The following is a 19,951-nucleotide window of genomic DNA, read 5'->3' as shown; positions in this document are numbered from 1 at the left end:
GATGATGATGTCTAATAGTGGTTATAGAATGTAAATGGTGATGTCTCCGTGGCTGGTCGAAATGTTAAATACCTTTTGAGTATTCATGTGGTTTTTAAAGCCCTGTTGATGGCCAATTTATGTTGGTTGATGTGTGGCTGCCAGTGTGCGAGCCTGCTTGCTTATTCAAGCATTTGCATCCATATTCCCCCGTGTGATAACATCTTTTTGACAAGTTCTTGTGTATTTACATTTTCTTCTGTATACGAAGGTGATTTTTTGTCTTCCTTTTCTGTCTGTGACAGATATGTAGAAGTTGTATAACCTACATAATCAGGCAGTTGGGAGTAAAAACAAAACGCTCTGCGTGCCTTGAAGTTCACATTGCAATTGAATGCGCTTCCTGTTATCGTCCCACTTTACTGATGGAGTGCCTCCACAGGAGTGCCCAAGATACCTGCGGATCTTGAAAACACAAAAAAAAAAACTCTTTAGTTAGCAAGAGACAACGAACACTCAATCAGCCTGGAACTTTGTGCGGTGGTGGAAACCTATTTAATCGGCTATCGTTGAGTTCTGTTCAGCGATGGCTCCATTGACTGCCGAGAGTGGCCTTGTTCGTGTCGTTACAGCCTACGGGCCTCTCGGCAATTCGGCAAGCGGTGGCACTGATTTAGTCTCATTTCACTGCTTTCAAATTCACCGCGCAGGGGGAATCGCCCCGTTGCAAATTGAATCTCGCTGAACTGGATTTCAGAAGTGATGTCCGTTATCTGAACGTGTCCATTACACCTGCCAGCCTAAAATCAGCCCTCCATTAAGTTTTGTTTTGCTCCCCTTTCATGCAAAGATGGGGCCATTTGTCACTTCTGTCATTTTGATTGTGTCGCTGCGTTAAGCAGGGGGGAGGACGAAGACGACTATCCCAAATTGCATTTTTGCCAAGGCCCAGACTGTATGTGTGTGTGTGTTTGTGAGAAATTGAAAGGCTCTCCAGCAAGCTGCCTTATTCCAAACTACACTCAGTAATAAGATCATGACATATGAAAATGCCAGTATCGCATATTGAACAATCTTTGCGCAAAAATACTGCAACTGTGTAATGAGCAACACAGAGCAACGCTCCTGAATTATATTCCACAGGACACAGTTTCATAGGAATAAACTGGCTACTTCCCACTTTCCAAAGATATGTTATGAAGTATGACCTCTCAGGGTTTTTCCTCTGACCCTCTGTGGCTGGGGCCCCTGTTTTCCAAGCGGTGACCCAGGGGAAAAAGGGACAGAAAATGCTGAGTAGATGGGATGATTGATGACGCGGAGTAGAGGAGGTGTATATGAATTTTAGCGGGAAGAGAAGGATCAGTGCATCTTGGTGTGTGTGTGTGTGTCTGTGTGTGTGTGTGTGTGTGTGCTGGTGTTATGACAGCTCTCGTCCTCAACAGCTCAGGTAAACAGTGTCATTAGCAAGCACCTCCCGGAGTGTAACCACAGGGAGGACTCGCATCCAGGAAAGAGGTATTTCAGTTTGTCCCGTCTGACCCAGAAATAGCATGTTGCTACAACACCCAGCTATTGACTCACAGAGCTATGCCCTCGTCAACAGCAACTTTTATACTTCACAGCTGTGTACGTTTGGTGTGTGTCTGTTGGCTTAGCCAGCGGGGGTCCAAAACTAGACGCCATGCATGCCCGTGTAAGTCACACCTGCCAGTTCCAATTGGTCCTCTTTGAACTATCTCCTCTTAAACTGACAAGTGGAAAGGAGGGAAGAAAAGAACCCCCCTGCGTACGCTCTGCCTTTTGTTTCCCCACTGAACTACATTTCCCTCAGACATTAATGAAGGGTGACTGAAAAGAGAAAGACATTTATTCTCAATCTTCTTTTTCCAACTCTGCAGTTTTCCTAAAAAAATTGATTACTTCACATTGCTGCTTCTTTCTCCTTTACCAGAAACGTCCTCGTCCGTCTTGGTGTACATGGACACGACGACCACAACAACGAGGACCACCACTCGACCAACCACCGGCACCATGATGACCGCAACAGCCAGGACTACAACTACCAAGATGCCTGCCACGACGGCCGCAATGGGCCAGTGGCCACGGGCCACATCCGCAGTGGTGGCCCCTGTCCAGACGCCGGTGGAGGGTTTGCTCCCAGGAGACGACAACAGGGCGCCGCCTTCCTCCAAGCTTCCCAACATCAGGGTGGAGTTCTGCAATCCCCTGGTGATGATGGACATCGCCTGGCCCAAGACCAAGCTGGGCGTGGTGGCCAAGATGCCCTGTCCACCAGGAACCACAGGTAATGCAGATTTGCGTCGCGTCAAATCGATAAAGGGAGTCTTTATCGTCTTATAAATCATTTTAGCCATATATCCAGTATCTTTTTCTGTCACTCCCTAAAGCTCCTGACAAGTCGTGAGAGTTGGAATGCACATCCACGAGTACATTGAGAGCGAATCAGTTGTTTGTTCATTGTCATTGAAGCCGTCTCTGTTGGCTCCTCCCCTTGATGCACCCATATTTATTTCCCGTATCTCAGGATACAATTGGTGTCATTAATTAATGGCTAAACACGTGTGTGTTTGTCAAGCATCAGACCATCTGTTTCCCTATATGTTGTTCCAGCTCTGTCTTTGTATCGATACTAAGAGAATGAAGTCAAGTATGCATTAGGATACAAATCAATGTTGGGTGCTTTAGATATAAAAGCTTTACCTCAGGAAGTACGAATACCCGTGTAAGTGCTGATCAAGCACTTACATTGAACGCGTAGACTTTTCAAAGGAGAGGATCCGATGTTATCTGGTTGAAGATCTTGCCGCATTCTCAAGCGAGCTCTTTGGATCAGCGGGACATGTGTATCAGTGGTTCTTTATGTACATCCTGTGTAGTGTATTGTAGGGGCAGAGCAGGGAGCTGCTTCTGAAACGCACCGCTGCATGTCTGGTGGAATCACAGCGTCTGTGGCCCCGATGAGCTCAGTGCTGCCACAGTCGGAACGCCGTCCCTCTGGAGACAAAGTTCTCAACACGGCTGAGCATGCTGGGTAAAGCGCACTTTTCTTTTGCTGTTCATGTGAGCTTTGGCACCTAAATGGCGCGTGTACTCCAGCATTGCTCGGGGATGCAACGATGTCACAGTAGGTCTAATCCTCAGGAACCAAGGCAGCGAAGAATCGAGTGTGACGCAATCGGCCCATTCTGAACAAGCACGTTTTGAAGAAGCTGCCGCATTAGCTGTTAAAACCAAAATAAGAGGTAATGCAAATCATGCTGAATTGCGAAATATGCCTTTGTTCAGGAATTTTCTGAAACTTTTCTGGAATGATTATTTTATTGAGCAAGTCACCCTAGATCGGGGTGTGACATCATAGCCTCAAATCTGGCTCGAAGCCTGAAAAAATCGTTCATTTCATCAGTCAGCGCACAGACACACACACACACACACACACACACACACAGGCTTCATTAATGGGCAACACCGGCACCCATCGAGACCTCACTAACAGCCGTCATATGGCAAGATAAGAGGAACACATACCCCACCTCCTCTCGGCACATTCTTCAAAGCCATTGCTCTTCAGACGACACTGCCAAGCAGAGCACGCCTCTGTGAGCTTCCTCTGCCAGTCTTTGAAAGTTCCTCGAGCTCCCCTTCCATCATTCTGTTTCCCCCCCCACACCCGTCTGACTCCCTCTCTCACTCCTTCCCTCTTTTTTCGTGCTCCTTCTCCTGCCTCTCAATCTAGGAGGGAATGCAGAGTCCCTTATCGTATAACACCATCAGACATAAGGCTGTCCAAGGTGGACTGGGGAAGGAAATTAAATGTCAATCAAAAGTTATATCCGCTAATGCCGGCCGTCTCACCCGCCATCACACCGTCTCTCTCTCGAAGCACAAGCAAGGGCAATTAAATGTCGGCATGTAGCCTTGCTGATGTCAGCGCTGAAAATACAGATGCAAGTTATTTAAAGGTAGGTGGGAGAGCAAGACAAAGACGGACTTTGTTTTTTTGAAAACATCCATTTTTGCACAAAAAACTCTTGATGAAGTGTATTTGATTTATTAGTTCTGAGAAGGTTGAAGGTAGGATTAGAGAGTGCCTTGACAGATGATGGTCACACTGTTTGATTTGAATCGATACCTGGAGGTGTTATTGTTCCAGATGTAAGACTGACACTCCTAAACCGCACATCTGTCAGCAGAGACAGTTCTCTCAGGCCAACTTAATTGACCTTTCGATACACACACTCTCTGGCCGTCCTCAAGTGAAGCAACTTCATTTCAGTCACAATAAGATAAAAAGCATCCAATTACATTTCGCCACAGCCATTCATTTAATCACTTAAGAATTGTGCTTCTTTGGGTACGTCGACAAGTTTTGCAAATAGGAAAAGTGCTTGACATACGGATGAATTGGGCATTAGATGACAAGACTGAATGCATAGTGTAGTCCAATAACCGAGTCGGAAAAAATGTGTCTTTTCGAAAACACGCACACATTGACACACATGTTACAAAACACGTGTCACTGTAGCTGCTCGCTCTTTACTGACATGGTTTTGTCCCTTGAGCTGATAAATGTGATGTCATTGTTCTCACCAGGCCACTGTCTTTCTTCTCTCTCTCTCTCTAGGTGTGGCCTCATACCTGTGCGTGGGTCCAGAGGGGTACTGGGACCCCCAGGGACCTGATTTCAGCAACTGCACCTCCCCTTGGGTCAACCTCATCAGCCAGAAGGTACCAGGCTGATTGAGAACCAGTACCACAGCTCCATAGTGGAGTGAACAGCTGCTCCAGATCACTTTCTGTCTTAGGACACAGCAGCAATTTGCATTCTATGTTTCTCAAACACAAGCAATTTGTGACTCCTCCTCTGCGGGGCAAGTTATTATTCAAAGCCTCACATGAAGCTTCCTGCGTTTGAATCTGCAATATAATCGAATCTAAAGAGGAGGAGGAGGTTACTGCAAGTGAGGATCAGGGTTCCAGGTTATGAATTGCAGGCAATGTTCTCCCTTAAACTCATAGGGCCCTGAGGCGTGCATGTTATAACACTCACGATCGACTCAACAGCACAAAGCGCGGCCCATTAAACAAACTGTAGTTTGCCGATTTAGATGGAGAATGGCTGCTGGGGAACAAAATAGAAAGGGGAGAGAAATTATCAGGTGGATTTCTGTGCAAGCGCTGCAATAAAGCTCCACTTCAGGCGAGGAATGAACGAGAGCGACGTCTTCCTGAGCTTGCTGTATGGCCTCTTGCTATGTTTGCGGCGCGGATTGAACAGCAACAGTGTGATTCTAATGTGGAATGTTCATCTTTTAAAAGCAAGTCAACACTTCAGCAGTGTGAAGACAGGGCGGCTTTAACGAAGATCAACATGTCAGAGGTGTGGAATAGCCATCTGGCTCTTTGTTATTTTATATCTGGTGCCATTGTCTTGAATGTGGCACTGCTCATTACCAGATGGTACTGTGGACCAAATGAGAAGGGAAACTGTGGAGACTAAAAAGAGAATGAATTGACATCAGATAAACTGAGAGAGACCAAACAGACACCGAGTCTATTGGTAAAACGCTGAAGGTACCGGACCTTTTGAAAGACAACATCAGACCAAAAGGGTGTTCTGCATGAAAGTCGACTGCACAAATTAGGTGCCTTATTGTTCACAATTGAGACCAACTCTTACGTCATGTTTGTGTAATGGTTATCGGCATGTGAAAAGGTTTTGGTCCAGTGAATTTGGTGACTTTCAAATCACTTTTATGTCTATTTTCTACTCATCAAAGTAGTTTATTTCCCACTATACATTTCATATTAATTGAAAACGAAACATGGCAATGCACTGAAAAATAATTAGTTTTGTTTCTGAGTTGTTAAGACCCATTTATTTACTGTCTGGCAAGTAGAGACAAATTAAAAGTGGGAAAGGGTGGACATCAAGGGGCCCTGCTGCACATTATTAGGTAGGGAGAGCTGGGCTGATACTGTATGTACACACACTCATTTGAAAACCAGGATAAATAACTCTGCAAAGTATAAAGTTTGTGAGGAAGCCTCATTAGCCAATAAGCAGATGCCTCCATAGGTCACAAGTTAGATATAGGGAAGTTTCTCCCTTCTATTGTAAGCACAACTACACGACACATGCGACTAATGGATGCGTTTGGCAAACAAAAAGTTCATCTCTGGTAACGTTGGCTGGGGTCGCTGGAGTGTAAACCTCCCCAAATCCAAAAATAACAGGACAAGCTGCATATTTGGACAAATACTGCACCGAACAAATTCAAAAAAAGGAGGCCGACATAATTGTTGTCTTAGTTTAAAAGGATGAAGACACTCTTTAATCAATTTCTTGCGCTTTTACTCTTTTGTTTTCGGTTGTGGAAAATCACTGTCGACACCCTGTTTGTTGCCATTAAAGCCTCGACAGACGTGCCATGCCTTAGTTATTGTGAGCTGTGTATTGAACAACGGGTGGAGAGGTTTTATTGAACAGCTTTTTTATTTTTATTTTGAGGAATGTCCTTGTATATGCAGGTGAATTGTTTTTGGGGAAAGTCAGTGAAACAGGAATGTGAGAGGAAAGGATTCTGGTAACATTGGCAGAGTCTGAGCGTGTCAGAAATGAATGTGAGATCTCCAAAACATGATGAGGCGAAGTTTGTTTTTGGGTCTCGCAAACAACAAAAAAAGCAAATGCTCATAAATCATCATTGATATTGTTCCGTTTTCAACAAATCCCATGACACAGAAATCACATCAGCTTTCGAACTAAAATAATACATTTCTGGGAAGGATCTGGGGAAATTGCCTCAATAGCAGCAACTAATTGCCTCTGGATACAATATTGGCCCCAGTGTGTACACTCAGCTGAGGACCGTCTTGCAACATTAATTGTGTGCACTATAGCAGCCATTGGGGGGAAAATGTACAGGCTAAACGGCATTCATTTTAAGGGGTCACGCACTTGTATAGTGCACTTTCTCATGTTTTCCCCTGTATATGTTGTAACAAAGACACAGTAAAAGCTATATAGATATGCGGCTTGTTTGTTCAGCTGTACCTGTTCAGATATTCAAATGTTTCTCTCGGTTTGTCCTTTTTTTGTTTGTTCCACAGCTAAAAGCTGGAGAGACAGCTGCGGCCATTGCCAGGGAGTTGGCGGAGCAAACGAAGCGCAATCTTCAGGCAGGAGACATCACCTTCACAGTGAAGGCCATGGTTCAGCTGGTGGACCTCCTCGACGTGCAGCTGAGGAACCTCACGCCAGGTGGCAAAGACAGTGCAGCGCGAAGCCTGAACAAGGTAGTGTCTTAACACGGGTATCATGTATTCTGCTATTGATTTGGTTTAAAAGATGTCACGCTCGTCAGAAGCACTACCCCTGCACCACTTGATTTGTATTAATGAGACCGGGTAAGTTTTCATTCGGCTGCATCTAAACTGTGGGAGTGCAGAGTTTTTTTTTTTTTTTTTTTTTTTTTTGGCTGAACCTCGATCTAATGCATTTACTCCCCCAATTCGCGGCGGAGCACAGTTCGGGGCACTCAGGCAAAGCGATCTAAAATCATACTTTCTGTCTGCTGAGCAGCCAACAGAAAAGCAAACATTCGTGAGATTCAAAATGCCAGTCGTTAATTTGCTGGAGCGGCTTCACTTGTAGAGAAACACGAACACCTGTTCGCCGATCGTTTTTTTCCGGGACGTTTTTTTTTTTGATTTCATTGCCGCAGCAGACACAGATGTCCCCATTGAGATTTTAGTGCCAGTTTTCTCCAATGGAGAGAGGGGGGGGGAGGCAGTAAAGATGGCCAAAAGGCCTCAGAAGGGATTGTGATGCGCAAATCCACATTGAGGGGCAACTAGAGTTTATAATACCTCTTGAAAAACGGGTTTCTCATAAAAAACGGAAACACTCACGATAGAGGCTACTGCTGTGGTTGCGATTGCATTTGAAGTCTTTAGCTTCTCTTGTAAAGATGCGTGAAGGGCAAGAAGAAAAACTGCAGTTGGGTTGAGGGATATGAAAAAAGAAACCTTTCAAATCCATGATACGGTCATGGGATTACTTGTGATTTATAATTCTCTGTCCTCCATATACTGTGTACTCCATCCTTGCATTTCGGTGCATCGATGGAGAACAATCAGTCGATCTCTTCCCCTTCTGTTCGGCATCTTTGCTCGTCCCATCCTTTGCTAGTAGAGAGCTCACAGAACTCTACCTCTCTGCTCTGGCAGTGGCTGATGTTTACCTCCCGAGTTCAATCATTTTTGACACAATCTGCAAAAGAGCTAAGCGAATTAAAGATTTTCCCTTTTTGATAGCGAAGCGCAATGCTTTCTGCCAGCAGACAATGAAAGGATTGAGTTGGCAAACGGTGGGATCCGTTTCGTTTTCATGATCAAAGGGTTGCCGGCTACCGGTGCGGACGGGAGCGTTTCCAGAAGAGTGGGCTGTGATGTCGAGCAAGAGGCTCCTTTAAGGGGAGATGGTACTCTTTGGAGCTACTCTGCATGGGATTTAGCATGGTACTGTTCAGCCACATAGTAGCACTGTTGGCTACCTTGCTTGTATCAGGACTCAATTAAAATCATCCACTCTCCATGGAGTGCTGACAGCCTTTCTTTGAGCCTGAGCTTCCTGTCATTTTTCAGGCGTACTAAATTGTTGTCCGCGCTAACTCTCCTTCAACCGTGGCAGAGGTTCAGAAGATAAATAGCTCTCCTGAGTTCTCGTGGAATTTCTAAAGTTGAAAAATATAAATGATCAAAACAAACCTTGAAAATCTGATTTTAAAGTGTCGGAGGCGTGCTCCCAAATGTCTGGTATGTCTCATTTCAGTGCTAATTAACACGCAAGTGTTTTTCTTCGGTCGTGTATAATTCATGTGCTTTATACAATACTTTGCACACAATTTATGAAAGTGATTGTTGCAAAAGTAAAATGCTTTTTTTTTTTTGTTCCTTCTCTCGCCACTCTCAAAGCTCTACTTCAAACGGAGGAAATGTATTCAAGTGGGGTTTGTTTGAATCGATGACCTTTTGCTAACGATTTGCATTTCCTTTGGGTTGCAGCTGCAGAAAAGAGAGCGCTCTTGCCGCTTTTATGTTCAGGTATTTGGACCAAACCTTTCCCCCCGTACCCACTTTCCATTCCATCATTGTAGAAACTGTGCCGTCATGTTTACCATATCATTGAAGTTTGACCTTTTTAAGTGGAAAGAACTGTATATATATAGAAATACATATATGTATATTTACAAGCTATTAAATGAAAGGATCTAATTTCACAGTGCATTCTTTCCAAGTCAACATCAGTGTCTCAATCCAGCATATTAGAGTCATCTCGTATGTCATCATTGTACCTTGCATGCATACAGTATGTCGTGATATTCTCCCACCTCCCCTTACATGTTTGGCCTCAGCATGAGGCTGAGGATTTCTATATTTTCAAATGCCATAAATCCATTGTGGGTTTCTCCAGGCTTTCACCCTTAAACCATCCCGTCTGCTTTCCGGTGAAGGAACCCGCATAAGAGGATAGCATCAGTCAAAAACCAGGCTCACTCAGATGTAACGCGCTCCTACATTTCTGACAAAAAAAAAAAGAAGTGACCTCATTCTACCAGCAACTCAACTTCTAACTACGAAGTCAGCCAAAGTCATGGCATGGTATGAGTCCCCCTGATGCATAATACATGCGTGTCCTAATTTAGGGGGGGTGTCTATTGCTTCCGTCAGCTAGTTCTCTGGCTACTGAGTTATTTAGTTGTCCCTGGGGTGACACACTAGGAGTCTACCTTGACAAGAGAATTATGGAATAAGTTGACATCCACGTCTGCCATACAGATGGCTCCAATAAACCTTCACATCATAGGCAGGTGTTGTGTTGTATGTATGCCCTGCAGCGCTGATGTTAAAGCAACCCGTATTTGCCTCGATTCACTCTGAGGCATGTCAGAAGGCACTTTGCTGTGGATCGTCATGTGATTGTGCAAATGACATCCAACTGGAATGCTTTCGTGTGGCTGAGCGTGCTCACATGTGCAGATGGGTTTGTGAGTGTGAGATGCTCAGAGGATAAGGCTGGCGGTATCCTATTTTTGTCTTTGTTTTTGCCGACCAATGCCAATAGTCTGGGTCGCCAAATTCTGAAATATAACATGCTTCCCTGTCATGGACTCCCACTGTCGACCAAATTCTCAGGGCTTGGTGCAAAATGACAATGTCAATATGCTGACGCTTAACAGGTATAATGTTTACTGTGTTATCCAGCTTAGTTTTGCGCGTTAGCATGCTAACATATGCTAATTGACCAGCTGAACGTACATTAGCGCTAGATGTTATTACCACTCATCCCGAGGGCAGACATTTCCCTAAAAAATGAAAATGTTAACCTCATAGTGATTGGGTTGCATCCCGTGAATATCTGCTCAGAATTACATGGCAATCCAATTTTTTTTTAAAGATGCGTCAGCCTGCTGTGAGCAGAACATGGCTAAAGAACATGAGCACGTTAAAAAATGACATACAAATGTAAATAGATTTTACACACATCTGGATGCCTTTTTTTACGGCTGCATCTGGGTTCATGTTTCCGTCGTGTAGTATACGCTGAGGATGTAGTGCACATTACCATACACGACCGTCCACACTGTGCGCCTCCTCCTCTCATCCGTTCCCCTCGCTGGGTTGACAAACAGTGTGGAGCTTTCACTTGACGAACCGGAATAATGGAGCAACATCTGTGGCCTTGGGTAAACACAGGCATTGACTGCACACGCTGCCAGCCTTCGGGGGGACTTTCATTGATTAGGGAAATTGGGCAATGTTTTCTCCAACAGGGCCCTGGTGGTTGTTATGAATGGGATTAGCAGAGGAATACACAGCAAATGAGAGGCGCACCTGCCTTTGCTGTCCCTCTGCTCAGAGACGGTGCTGGAAAGAGACTTCGACAGCACTTGGGCGGGGGGGGGGGGGGGGGGGGCAGATTGTGTGAGTGCAGGTGTGGTTGTGGTGAAGGAGGACATCGTCCGAAACAAAGTGCTGGGCTTGAGGTCTAAATGGGATGATGAGATGACGAGTCAGTCTGGCCTTGATTGAGGGCTTTTATCGTGTTGAAGTGGTAAACAAGATGAAAAAAACAAGATGCCACTTGACTTGAAAAGGTACTGAGGTCCTCATCTTGTTCGTATCATCAGCGAGTGTCAATAGGAACAGCTTCATTTGCTGTTTCAATTACATATTCACAAGCAGTTCAACCTGCAGCAATCTCCCTGCCTCGATTGATCCCGTGCAGATGAAACGACAATTAACTATGACGAGTTCTGAATCTTTCTTGATTGTTCATAAACCTTGATATCTGCCACATGTCACAGCTGATTTAAATCCACCCAAAGGGATGTGGCCTTGATAAAGCTACGAAGCGTACTGTATAGTTATCATCTCACCATGTTCTGTTTTTCCCCTGGAGGAACGTTTCTCTGTTGTGCCCTTTTTGATTTTGAACAAACATGATGGAAATAGCGGCCTGCCTTCTGTGCCTTTTTGTTACAGTCATGGCAGCTTGTTTATAGGCGGTGACATTCTGGTCCAATTACTGTGATAATGTCCATCCATGTTGCAGCTAAAGTCAAACGCGCTAGCTGTGAATGGCTTCTTCCTTTGCCATTTATTTAGTTTTTAAAGCAGAGGATTTGTGACTTGCATTTAAATTATGCATGCATATGGCCATTTCAACACATAATATGACAAATGAATATCTTGTGCCTTAGTGGGAGCCAAGTGAGTGTGAATGCTTCGGATACAGGGAGGATATTGAGTTCCGGGCCTCTCGTTAAAATGACACCTTGCAAAGATGACTAGGGGGTAGGGCTGGGCGATATGGCCTAAAAAAAAAATCTCCGATTTTTTTACAAAAAATCCGATTCACGATTTAAATCGATTTTTTTCCCCCAAATTTTTTTGCAGATGACAGAAGCTGTTGAAAACAATTTTTTCTTTTATTTTGTGATGATTTTCCCAAGTAGGTTGATAAAAATAAAGTGCAAACAAAACCTGAACATTGTAGAAAGGTGCCTGTAGTATACAAAAAGTATTTGGTCACTCTTTTGTTTGCCTGAATCATTTAAATATAAAATTAAATTAAACATAACATTAAATGGCATTAAATAGTAGCCTTCCATTGTAAACAACTGTGCAAATGTAACTTTTTACAGTAAGCTTTTCTAACTGAATACACTGATACAAACACAGCATGAAATAAAATGTATATGACCCTTTAACATTCACATTTTCAAAAGTGCAACATCTGATCTAACATCAACATAACATATTTTGCACAGTAAATAAGTGCATGTAAACAAAATCAAGTGCATTCACAACATAACCAACAGTATTAAACAGTAGTGCATGTTTTTTCTAAATATTTTTTGCCAGGAAGACAAGCCTGTCTACTACCTCTGGCTTCAGGCATGCACGGTGGCATGTAACAATGCCCCCCCCACACACTGAAAAGCCTCTCAGAGGGGGCACTTGTAGCTGGCACAGAGAGGTATTTCTTTGCTAAAGTACTTAGCCTTGGAAAGTTAAGTTGGTGACGCTTCCACCAGTCAAGTGGATCGGTGTCTGGGTCAACCTGCTGGACCACAGGTCAGTTGTTGCGGAGTAGAATGACATCCCCTCCAGCTCCGCAGAGATCCTTTGGCGTGTACTATTGTACAGCCGAGGCAAGGCAACGTCAGAAAAATGTTTACGGCTTGGTAGCACGTACCTGGGGTCCAAAGCTTTGAGACGGTGAATAAACCCCGGCTTTTCCACGGTGTATATGGGCACCATATCTTTTGCGATATACATCGCGACTGCATCCGTGATGGCTTTCCACCGGGCACTCTTCTTCTCATGCGGAGTACAGTTGGTGAATGTCTCCAAAATGCTGGGTTGTTGTTGTGAGGTGGCGGCGGCGGCGGCCAGCAGTGAAGCTGCTGGCCGCCATTGTTTTAGTTTGTAAACAATGCGCGCGCACTCTACTACGGGAACCCAACGGGGGGGAGGGGTGGGGGCGATTTTCTCGATTTTCAATAAAACACATCGCCTTAAAGCACACATTCGAATTAATCGATTAAATCGATTTATCGCCCAGCCCTACTAGGGGGAGTGTCAGCGCGCAGGATGACCTTAGAGCAGGCGAAACGAGGGGAGGCTCCTCGTTCAACAATGTAACGAGATAATACAATTTCCCTGGTCGTCAATTTGTTAAAAGATGAAGATAACCGAACCGCATCCTCATAACCGAGACCTCGTCATCTGTCCTGCAGTGCACAGCTCTGCCTGAATAGTCTGTGTGAGGCGTTTCTGCTCAAAGTGCAGAGAGAAGGATTTCTCCAGCACTCAGGATTTCATGTTTATGCAAAATGTAGAATGTCAGAAAATATTTAGGTTTTTATGTACAAACATATACACATACAGACTGTAAATTCCTGAATTCCAAATCGTAATTCAAAAAGTTAAATGACACAAACAAATATGAGAGGACACTGAATGTCTGGGTTCCAGAAATCATGGCCTTGGGTGCTGGAAGGCTTTTCAATGAACATATCTGTGTAGGTGTAGGAAATGTTAAGTTAGCTTTTCATTGAACGGAAGAATAAGTAAATAATTGGTGATTACAAAACTGTATTTCTGCTAAAAAAATGTAACTCGGAGCAGCCAAGTGCTGAGTTTTAGAGGACTACCTTTTTAAGAAGTGGACGTGGTCATCGTGACATCACCCATTGGAGGTTGCAGTCTGATGATTGTACTGACGGTGCTGTGGAACTCACACTTTTTAAAAGTCTCTTAGAGTCTGCCTCTCTCTGCCATTTATATACATACATAGAGGCTTGCTATGTGGGTCTTGTACAATTGTAAGATTAATCCTAAAACAGAAAACACAATGGTAATCCCTCAGTAACTCACAAATACAGACACAACCACCCACTTATACAAGAGGGGGAAGGTTTCATGAAATATTAAACGTGAAGGTTGCAGAGGTTTTCAAAGACTGCTTTGGCGAGCAGGTCAAATGAAACAGGCAAAATAAATGATGCAACAGCTTCACCTGCGCCAAGAGACATCGAGTCAGATTGAGGACTGAGAGAACAAGATTGCTTGTGGTGTCCCCCCCCCCCCCCCCCCCCCATCAGCTTTCAACGTCGGTGAGAGAAAACAAGTGAGAGGAACCCAACTGGTCAACAGGATGGGAGGAGGGAGGAGAAACGGGTGTACACAGAAAGCCCACCAACGGGCAAGCCAGAAAGGGAAGAGAGGGAGACCAGCCTCAGCCAGAATCAATTTCCCAGACCCAGAGTTCATTTCATCAATCAGCACACAGATAAAAGCACACACACACACCATAGGCTGGCTTGGACTCCTGCCGAGCGCACGCTAATGTCCACCTCTGCCTTCCTTCCGTCTGCATTGGTGTAAATGGCCCGTGCACTGCAGCTTTTCACGCCCAGTCATCAACGCTTGTTCCAAGTTGAACATTCCAGCAGCGAGTCCAGTTCACGATCAACATGTCCTCGTGGACCAGAAACCAACATATCGTTGTTGTTTTTTTTCTGCTGGTTTTACGTTCTTTCGACATGGGAATGCTGCTGCAGCCTGAGCTGCTGCATTTGACGTGACGTGACTGCATTTGGAGTGGCAGTGTGCTAATGACAGTAAAGTAAAGCAGCAAGTCTCACCTGCACATGCTGGGATGATGGTGGTGATGTGATGCTTGGCTGCACATCCCAAGCTCACCGGCAGCTGGCTGTAGCTTCATATTTACCATGCACACATGAGCATGGTATCAATCTTTTTCATCAATGCTTCACAAGAAAATGAATAAGCCTGTCTTCCAAAAGGCCACAGAGTTACATTACCTGGATGGATCAAGAAGACAAATGTCTTTTTGTCTTCAACGATTGGCCAGATACACACCTTGTACACGCGTACATACTGCTTGTAAGTGTAGAGACAAATGTAGACATACAGGTTTTATTTGGTAGGAGGGCAACATGTAGATATGCAAATGTTTCATGTATTTGGCAAAACTAGGATTTTTTAAAACTGACATTTAAAAACATTGATGCCGGCTCAAAGAACTGCGACAAAACTAGATTGTTTTTCAAACAACAGAACGCATGTTTCCTTTGGCTTTGAAGTGTCCTCAGAGAAATAGTTTGACATTTTGGAAAATGCTTTTTGTTCTTGCCAAGAGTTCGGTACGATGATCGATACCTCTCTCCAGCTGCCAGTTAGCCGAGCTTAGCTTAGCACATCAACTAGAAATGGGGGGAAACTGCTTCCCTCCCTAATTACCTCGAAAGCTCACGAACTACCACACATACTGACTGATTGTTTGATCCACGTCAACATATTTATGCTAAGCTAACTGGCTGCTGGTCTTAGCTTCATATTTACCGTACAGACGTGATTGTTCTCGAGGTTCTCGTCTTCACTGTCTGCAAGAAAGCAAATGAGAGTTTATCCCAAAATGTCACAGTTTCGTCTTCTTATGGCTGAAGGGCCTGTAAGAAAAATGACCTTTCCAATGTAAGCGTTTGATACATACAGTAGAACCTTCCCTCGGTTGTTTAATTCACTCTTGCTTGTTAATTGTCCATCGTATAATCCCTCCTCATCAAGTTTGTCCCCCTGTCTTTAGGGTGTGCTATTATTCTGCTTTGTTGTTTTTTTGTGCGTCTCTTCTGCATGCGAAGAAGCGAGACTGCTTCCTCTGCAAGTCCATCCTTTCCCCGAATAACCATTATTTCAGTGTTTTAAGAAGTGCTGGGAAAAAAAGAATCTTGCAGTGTTGAACAAAGGGGGGGAAAAAAAGAAAAGAAAAAAGTGTCAGTGCCTGAAGAAAAAGAGCTCCTTAATTGAGAGTGAATCAACCTCTGCCTCTGGCAGAATGTCAAAAGGGGAGATTGGCTGCAGATAATGAATAATTACATCAAAGGTGGTAGACTGTCTGTGTGCACGTGCATGTGCCTATGAGTTTCTTATGTTTTTTGTATACTAGCAGGTGCAGAGGTGTGCGTTCACTCTTGTGTCAGTCTCTCACGGTGTGTGTGTGTGTGTGTGTGTGTGTGTGTGTGGTGTCTCTGTGTGGGCAGCTTAATGTGTGCAGGGTATGTTTTGAATGAGGAAAAGCCAGCTGGTGCTGTTTGAAATTCTCATCCAGCGCCAGTGAGTTGAATACAGTCGGTCCTCCGTCTCATCTTGCTGTCGCAGTGACTTGAAACAAATGTACATCTTAACAGTATGACGTGATTGTGGGGGTCCATCACACTTATGATTAGTGACTAGTTGCTTGGTAAAGCCAGTTTTTTTTCTCTCTCTCTCTCTCTTGATCAAGAATTCATTTGATATGCCTTTGGCTTCATCCCCATGCTGATTTTGAGTCGTACTAAAACTCTTACTCCTTTTCATAATTCATCGATCAAAAATGGGGATCTAAGCGAAGTTCAGAGAGAACTTCTGTCGTGAGACCCACTGTTTTTTTCCTCCACACACATCACGAATCGAACGAAACTCAACTGGCTTTTGAAGAAGTGCAAATGGAGAATCAAAAGTCAAACCAAATTTTTGGGATTCTTCTGAAATGTTTGGAAAACACGTTCTATGACACCCATGTCTACAATGCGTTACAAACATACTTATGAGATATCTGTTGTTAGGACTGTGTAATTATAAGCACTCGGAAATATTAAAAGTGCTTGATAACAGTAATCATAACACATGATGAACACATATATTTACAATGCATTATATACATACTTATAAGATGTGTACTAATGGAATTATTATTCACAATAATCTTAACACAAAGCATTTTATGACTTATTGTTGGGTTAATGTTGCATCATAATTGCTGGTCACTCATTAAAATGTTTTTTTCAAGGATCATATTGTATTATAATTCCCATAATTGTAATAGAATATAGTATATTCCTAATGTATTATAATTACTGGTATAAGGCACTATAATATCATTCAGTAACTAAGTTGTCAGTGTTTGCTTTAAGTAAAGGAAAAATACATTTTCCAGCGTTTTGTGTTTCTTTTTCATTTGTGATTTTTTTAAGCTCGTTATAACACACGATGATCCTTGCAAAGAAATGTCAGTCGTATGTTATTTTACCTTCTAAGTATGTTTATGATGCATTATGGATATTGTGTATGAATGCTTTGTTTGGCCACTGACTGTATTGTAACCGCTTTGAAATAACTTTTTAATTCCAATTGCAGTCCGGCTCACTTTGCTCTTCAGCGCAGTGCCGCTGGGGATGAATTAGTTTGCCTGACCAATTAGTATTCCATTCATAAATCTTGCCATTGGCATTTTTTAAATCTTTCATCGCCCTTAATTTTTCATCATGTCTTGAGAATGTTCGTGTCTCTTCCTTGCTAACTGGCTTCGGCATTGTTGCGAGGAGATTAGAGAGGGCATGATAGTTGTTCGGTGCTATTTATGCAGGAAGGATGTGAGCTGAATAATTGAGGACCTTGTCCATCCATTGGCATGTCTCAATGTTGCTTTTGTTTTCTGCAGTGCTTTTGTGTATTGGGATTGTCTTCATGGAAGAATATTAATCACACCAATTAAAGACAACAGCCTCAAGTCATGTAAGAAACTGGCCTCTAGGCTTGTAGGCATTGGTTCTGATTCACTCGCATGATTAATTCTGCTTGTAGTCCAGATAAAGGGAAACGGCAACAAAAGCAATTTAACGACACATCCCATGTCATTACAGATTCAGGTGTTGCTGCTACCAGTTACGCTCCGTGTCCAAACGCAAAACGTGTCAATGAATTGGAAATAAGGTCATGAAATGACTCAGTAGAAAGATGATTGTGAAATGCAAAATGGGAAGAAAGAAAAACAAACACGGCACGCTTCGTCCTTTGCACGATCCCACAGGATTATGTTGTTATCTTTTTTTTTTCTCAGTCCTGAACTCTCATTTCACTTCCTTCACTCTCACCGTTTACCAAATCACCATGTCAAACAACAGCAGTCCCAGGCCCGGCTTATAGCTTTCTGTTGACGAACTCAATGATTTGGGACTCCCCCCAGGCCATGGTGGAGACGGTCAACAATTTGCTGCAGCCTCAGGCCCAGGCTGCATGGAGGGAGCTGAGCACAGGCGAGCAGCTGCGGGCCGCCACCATGCTGCTGGACACGGTGGAGCAAGGGGCCTTTGTCCTGGCCGACAACCTGCTGAAGACGGACATTGTGCAAGAGAACACCGACAACATCCGTGAGTACAAGCAAAGGCACTTTTTAGTTGGTAATCTTCACATGCAAATGTCATTGATTGTACATTTTGTAATTTGTTTTAAGACATGTGAAAATACTGTGTGGAATGTTTTTTTTTTTTTATTGCTTTTAGAAAAAAATGAATCATGTTCCAAAATGGCAACCAATGAATTCCTAAGAAGGTCCAGTCCAGCCAGTTGAAAGCATAGAGACTAGAGACTTCCTCCGGCTCCTGGCACACTTTTACTGTACATGGCATAGACTAATCGAATGAAATGGCTCTTCTATACTTTTCAAATTAAATTGGAAAGTAATGGATCAAATTCTGATGAAGTCATTTGGTTGAGCGCTCTGGATTTCTTTCTTTTTTTTTTTTTGCAATAAAAGCAATGAAAACGGTATGCCAGCAAACAAATCACACTTTAATTTGGTCTGTCTGCATGAGTAAACCATCTTGGATTGAGTTAAGTTAATTACTTCTCAAGCTGCTGAGAAACAGATTATTGGCTCTGCATTGTCAATTATGATATTTAGAAAACTGGAAGCTATTTAAAAAAGCTGAATGTTCGGTGTCCCAGCGGGTCCCTTCCCTCATGTGTCTGAAGTGTTTCATCCCTGGTCTTGCCATTTGTACCGGGGTTACGAAGTTCACCATACAGCTATTGATCCGCGGCGCGATCATATCGACAGCGGTGCCCTCGAGGCGCTGGAAAGAAGTGTGACGGTCACTGGATTCATGATTTCTCCCTGGCAGGAGGCTACATTTTGACAGGGCTGCTTCTGTCTGATGGCAGTCAGCTGTAAATGAACAATTATCTCAAATGATTGTACTTATACTCGTGTTAATTATTAGCCGGAATGAACCACTCGTTGTGCAGATCAGGGATCAGTGCTCACTATTAAGTGTATAAATACCAAGTGAGCACAGATAATGGAACAACTGTCATCAAAATTGCCCTCGTTGAGCTTTTATAAAGTGGAACAGTTGTTCAAAAGTAGAATTTATTAAAACTGCCGTTTACATTGAGAGCCGTTTACAAAGCACACAATAAAATAACCTTTCTTTACACAGGGCGGTGAGTGGGGCACGGGGAATTAAGAAAAAATCATGTTTCTATCGAATAATGAGTGTCGTCCTCCGCTCTAAAGAAGTGGGGATTTTTTTCTAAATTCCTGCTGCCATGGCAACCTGAAAATATAGGTCTACAGACTTAAAAAGGAAGCGAGCGTATGGAGAATTAATAAAATGATTTGATTGTATCTGGCACACACTTCATGTGGGTATTAAGGAGATTCTGGGCTCGTTTAGAGACGATGCCTGCTCGACTGGAGTGAGACTTTATGGTGCATCGTGGTCGTCGGGTTAATTATGTGCTGGTGACATGTTTACTGGGTCTTATCTCTCTGTTAGTTCGGCTTGTTTTTGTTTTTTTTTCCCAGCAAGTTGGCCCCTGCAATCCCTCATGCCATGCAGGGTAGTTAAATGAAGACAAGAGGCGGCCCTTTTAAACATCAGCAATCACTGCAGCAGCTAATTATTGATCTCTCACAATGAATTACATGTAAAGTGACGGGTTTGGTGTGTGTGCAAGGTGTACTGTAGCTCATTGCACCTGGTTACACATTCTCAAGGAGCCCGCTTTTTTTTCCCCGCTTCAAAATGAA

The 19,951-nt window shown here is 43.5% G+C and overlaps 1 protein-coding gene across 1 annotated transcript in view; it reads left to right on the top strand.

Moving 5' to 3' along the window:
* LOC306796653 (adhesion G protein-coupled receptor L3) overlaps positions 1–19,951 on the top strand; it is a gene marked incomplete at its 5' end in the record, with an annotated part of 123,223 nt that overhangs the window by 66,011 nt on the left and 37,261 nt on the right. The window contains 5 exons of the mRNA XM_079295703.1: positions 1,934–2,287; positions 4,625–4,728; positions 7,114–7,299; positions 9,070–9,108; positions 18,104–18,287. Coding sequence (XP_079151829.1) covers positions 1,934–2,287; positions 4,625–4,728; positions 7,114–7,299; positions 9,070–9,108; positions 18,104–18,287 — 867 coding nt within the window. The remainder of the gene's footprint in view (positions 1–1,933; positions 2,288–4,624; positions 4,729–7,113; positions 7,300–9,069; positions 9,109–18,103; positions 18,288–19,951) is intronic.

The sequence above is a fragment of the Melanostigma gelatinosum genome (genome assembly GCF_949748355.1).
Source record: "Melanostigma gelatinosum genome assembly, chromosome: 23".
NCBI classification, from domain to species: domain Eukaryota; kingdom Metazoa; phylum Chordata; class Actinopteri; order Perciformes; family Zoarcidae; genus Melanostigma; species Melanostigma gelatinosum.
Note: the sequence above shows the minus strand (reverse complement) of the source record. Positions and strands in the feature narration are given on the sequence as shown.